Below are 5,157 nucleotides of genomic sequence, written 5' to 3'. Positions count from 1 at the left end.
GGGAGGACGCTAGTTTGTGCCCTCCCGTTACCCTAAGGAGAACTATGGGGAAAAGCCTTAACCCCATAGTTCTCTTTTAAATGTATTTTTAAGATTTAACTCCTGAGTTTAGTGTCACTTTAAGGCCAAAAATGAATGGGGCAGAACCTGTGTCCCTTAATGGACTCCAAGAAAAATAATTTACTGCGAATACTAGGGTTGCACAGATACCAAGTACAGTACTCGGTACAAGTACAAGTACCGATACTTTTGAGCTCCAAGACTAGACTAGAGAAAAATTCAAAAATTAGGAGGCAGCTGCCATGTGTAAGGAGCACACGGAGCTCCTGGGATTTGTACATCTCTGTTTTAATGTACGATTTTGTTTTTATAAATATAAATAAAGTGATGTACAGATACCAGTTTTGCGAGTACGAGTACTGGTACTTGCCGAGTACTTACAAGTACGAGTACTGATACATTTTTGTTTATTGTCATGTGACAGTTTTTCTAAAACAATACAGACTAATGATTTCAGGACAGTGGTGGAGCGCCAGAGCCCGGTCCCAGCTGCAACCCTGGTAGTTCTCATGAAAATGCCAAGTATCTGCACTGGTACTCGAAAAGTATCTGTACATCCCTAGCGAATACCAAAATCTGCAGCGCTGATGCTTATTATCGGCTCTTTTGCTGGTGTAAAGTTTATACCACAATGTGTCGGTGAGCAAAGTGCACCATCTAGTGTCCAATGCGGGAATAGCAATATCTGTACACCAACTTCCTCTTTAAAGTGATAGTAAAGCCAAAGGGATTTTCAGCGATTTCAGATGCTGATGAAATCACTTACAATGGACGCTGCTTCTTGGAGGTTTAAAAGTTTTCATTTCTTGCAGAATCAGCGGGTCCCCTGAGCACTGGCCCTGATATCCTGTTTTTGGATGGCTCTTTTCCCTTGCAGTTGGACCGCTCTAAGTAGGATGATTAAATATATATACTAGAGGTGCACGTTGAACAGGAAGTGATGTAGATCACTTCCCATTCATTCATAATTGAGGATACACGCACACTGTCCTCAATTATCTACAAACACTTAGCGATCACTGAGTATTTGCTCTCGCTCTCCTCTCCGACACGCTGTCGCAGGAGGCTGAGCGAGCGGTGTCGGGAGGAGAGCTCAGCCTCCTGTGACAGCGCGGACTGTCTCCATCCCCCACACCGCTCTGCCGGACTGTGATCGGAGGCTGAGCGGTGTGGGAGGAGAGACGCCGGCCTCTCACAGCTCTCTCTTCTCGCAGCGCTCGGCTATCACAGTTTCTCTCCTCCCCACTGACACACAGAGCAGCGCCCAGCGGGGAGGAAAGAAAGCAGGGATGTATCGGCAGGAAAATAGCACTTTCGGCATTATGCCATAATGCCATTTGCGGCCGATATGTTTCGGCGGCCGATATATCGGTGCATCCCTAATATATACAGTATAATGCGACAGGTGAAAGCTGTACCTGTATATCGCTTTTCAGTATAGGGATTCATGAATTCTGGAGCAGATAAATAGCTTATCCATATAGAGCCAGAGCTGTAGATTGTATCATGGTACAGGCAAGAGCCACCTCACACGTTTCTCTCCACACGGGAGCTTGTCAAACCTCCCGTACTGAACTTCCTGTACTCAAAAGCAAGTTCAGGGAAGCGGAGCTGAGAGAGTTGGAGTTGCTCAGAAACATGACGACTAAGTGCTTGGTCAAAAATGTAAAGAAATGCTTTGCATGTGTGATGTTTATTTGTCCGATCTGGATGCATTATTGAAAAAAAACATTGGAAAGTTTAATGTTACGTTAAAACCCAACTGCACTCAAAAAGTATTTATTGCAGCTTAACAGTCCTTATCTGTGGTGGCTGCATTAGATTTATTGTTTTTGTTACACTACAGGCTGCCTGCAAAAAACTATAGGAGGGAGGAGAAGACTAGACCCTGCACAAGGAGAGAGAACAGCAGTGAGCGGTCTTTATTACAGAAGGGGGCGGAGACAAGACCAGTCACCCTGCACAAGGAAAGAGAGCAGCAATGACCGGTCTTTATTACAGGAAGCTCCAAGTCTCACACTGGATTACTGCACAGATCTGGAAGAAACACACAAAGCTTGCCAAGATTTCAGAAAGAATACACATGGCTCTTGTATTTAGACCATCTTTTTGCCTGGAGTTCAGCTTTAAATTGCAAAAATGATTGGATCAATTATATAGAGCAGGGTCAGCCACAGACATGACCCCTAAAGGCTGATGCATGATGGGATTTGTAGTTGGGGGGCTGGAGTTTGATTTTTTTGTAGATTGATTGGAGAAGAACCTCTTTTGGGTTTCCACTGGTGTCCGGGAATCCCTAATGAGATTTCCCCTCATTTATTAATAGGGATGCACAAATACCAGTTTTTCGGTGTCATTACCCGCAGCCCGGCTTCTTGATTGCTGTTTGGCCGGCTCCATGCTGATTGGCTGGGAAGCCGGCACCACAGCCAATCAGCATGGAGCTGGCTTCCCAGCCAATCAGAAAACCCGGGTGCGGGTCATTACCCACTCCCCGATTGGCCAGGAAGCCAGCACCATGCTATTTGGCCTGCTCCATGCTGATTGGCCGGGAAGCCAGCATCACAGCCAATCAGCATGGAGCCAGGTTCCTGGCCAATCGGGGAACCGGGGAGTGAGTATCAACCCGCTCCCGGGTTTTTCCGTTTGGCTGGGAAGCCGGCTCCATGCTGATTGGCTGTGTTGCCGGCTTCCCAGCCAATCAGTATGGAGCCGGCCAAACAGCAAATCAAGAAGCCGGGATGCGGTGATGCCGGCCAATCAGGAATCCCCGGGAGCGGGTCATTACCCTCTCCCCGGTTTCATGGAAGCCGGCTTCATGCTATTTGACCAGCTATTTGCATTCCAGCCAATCAGCATTTAGCAAGCTTCCCGGGCCAATCAGGAAGCAGGTGAACGGGTCATTATTGTATACATTTATTTTCTTCTTTTACTAGTGCACTGAAGGTTTCAAACCCTTGCCAATTTGTATTGCTGTCTGTGTCAGACTCTTCCTCACTTCCTTTTTGCTGACAATGTTGATAGTGTGACAATAAATCTCTCTAATGGAACCCCGGAAAGCAGCAGGGGTTCCAATCCTTCCTCACTCTATCCGAACCCAAACAGAAAGTGTTGGTTGAACTTGCACTTTACTTTCCAGGTTCCGCAATGTCACAGCAAAGTTTATAAGACTGAAGATGTGGAAGCTTCTTTCTGATGAGTGTCATATTTTTATTTTAACATCTCCTGGAAAATATTTTCACGTACATTTCATCATTAAAAAAAACAAAAAACAACCAGCCGTGAACACAATATTGAAACAGTCAAAAGAATAAGAAAGAGAAAAAGTCTTTCTAGAGACACAAGAACACAGAACAAGTACTAGAAACGAGTAACACAGAAATCACGATCACACAGGCAGAATGCAACTGGGCTGGCGATAGTCCCGATCCCGCTGTTCACTGGCCACATGGATCAGGCAGCCGAGCGCTGGAATTAGTCGGTTCTGGACAGTCCATATCATGACCACACATGAAAGCATGCAGTCATCTGAGACCACTCTACAGTCTTCTCCTGTGGGGTTTCGGATTGGAGTTGTTCGGGGACACATAGGAGCGGGTTAGGCCTAAAACGACCTAAGACGCCGCACTGACAAAATGGAGTCCTTTCATTGACACGGGTTCATCCGTCGAGCAGTTTTAAGATGCTCTCCCTTTCCTTCAGAGCTTTCCAAGCCTGGTCCTTCTCCTTCTTGGTCGGGGTTCTCTTCTTCTGCCGGGCCGCCATTATTTTTCGGAAGGCTTCCATGACTTCGTTGTCGGCCATGCGCACCCTTTGCCTCAGCTCTTGCTTGTTCATCTCCTCCTTTGCTAACCTGAAAAGTTAAAAGATCTGGTTAGAAGAGCACCCGGAGGGGATGGGCCATTTGGGGGCCAGAAGAAAAAATAAAGGAGTAGCAAGGTTGCCGAGAACTCTACTGGGGGGAGTTAAAGCACCAGCATCCCATTTTAACATCTTTCACCCTTTATCTTTACAATCCTATGTCCATGTAATCCTCGTGAATGCATTGCAATAGAATACAGGTAGTCAAAGTCCAGCTCTCCAGCTGTGGTGCAACTACAAATCCCATGAGCCACTGTCAGACTCTCACCACAGCGCAAATGTAGTTCCGGGCGTCGGGCAAGTAGTTTTTTCACTGTTTTAGCCCTGCTACGGACAAGTAGCAGGGCTGGTTTGACGAGCGGCGAGAGCGGCGCAGCGAGCGGGGGCGTGGACCGGCAAGAGCGGCGCTGCGAGCGGGGGGCGTGGAGCGCCGAGAGCGGGGCCGGAGCGGGGGCGTGGAGCAGTGACAGGCTCTGTCACCTCACTCTGTCGCTGGCGGCCGCTGCTCGTTTCTGTCACAGGAGTTCTAGCTCAGTGCTGTGCTATAACTCCTGTGTTGGAGGTGACAGGTTCAATAAAGAGAACCTGTCACCTCCAAAAGCTATCCCTTACATGCGGTGGCTACCGCACACGATCGCACGTCCCAGGAATCCGCAGGTCTGCACCCACCCTAAAGGGTAAATTCACTTTCCCAAGTAATTTGTAATTACCCGCACAAATCTCCCTCCCACTATACTTACCTTTCGGCGAACGGTCCTTCCCCCTCCACAAGTACGGGTGTACTATCTGTACCTGTTCCATGTATTCTGAATTTCGCTCGCAAATTGCAAGCACTCGTTGGTCAACGCGGTCACCTGACGGCACTGACCAATGAGAAGCGCTTCTTAGCACTGCTAAACACGGTTTTGGTTAAAATAATTTTTTTTGTATCAGGACAAGTAGATTGTCATGAAGGACAAGTAGATTCGGCCCCCACTTTAGTCCTTGGACAAGTAGTTTTTTCCAAAATTTCCACACCCCTGCAGCCTGTGGTCCAGAATCTGCCTGACCCAGAAATAGATCTTCAATCTGTATTTACATTGATTTCCTGGTTGCTGGTGTCCACAAATCATTCTGAATATCTCCTTTTGTAGCCACACATGCAAAAATACTGTAAACAGAGACAGGTGTCGTCCTGAGGCCAAGTGTCACCCAGAGCGGGGACCGGGTGACCCCCCCCCCCATGACATCATCACG

The 5,157-nt window shown here is 47.6% G+C and overlaps 1 protein-coding gene across 1 annotated transcript in view; it reads right to left on the bottom strand.

Annotated features, from left to right (window-relative positions):
* Positions 1-3,640: 3,640 nt before the first annotated feature.
* The window catches only part of TADA3 (transcriptional adaptor 3), a 10,746-nt gene continuing 9,229 nt past the window's right edge, over positions 3,641-5,157 (bottom strand). The window contains exon 9 of the mRNA XM_018576118.1: positions 3,641-3,913. Within this exon, the coding sequence (XP_018431620.1) occupies positions 3,721-3,913 (193 nt within the window). The 3' untranslated portion in view covers positions 3,641-3,720. The remainder of the gene's footprint in view (positions 3,914-5,157) is intronic.

This window comes from Nanorana parkeri, unplaced genomic scaffold (genome assembly GCF_000935625.1).
Source record: "Nanorana parkeri isolate BGI_ZX_2015 unplaced genomic scaffold, ASM93562v1 scaffold56, whole genome shotgun sequence".
NCBI classification, from domain to species: Eukaryota; Metazoa; Chordata; class Amphibia; order Anura; family Dicroglossidae; genus Nanorana; species Nanorana parkeri.
Note: the sequence above shows the minus strand (reverse complement) of the source record. Positions and strands in the feature narration are given on the sequence as shown.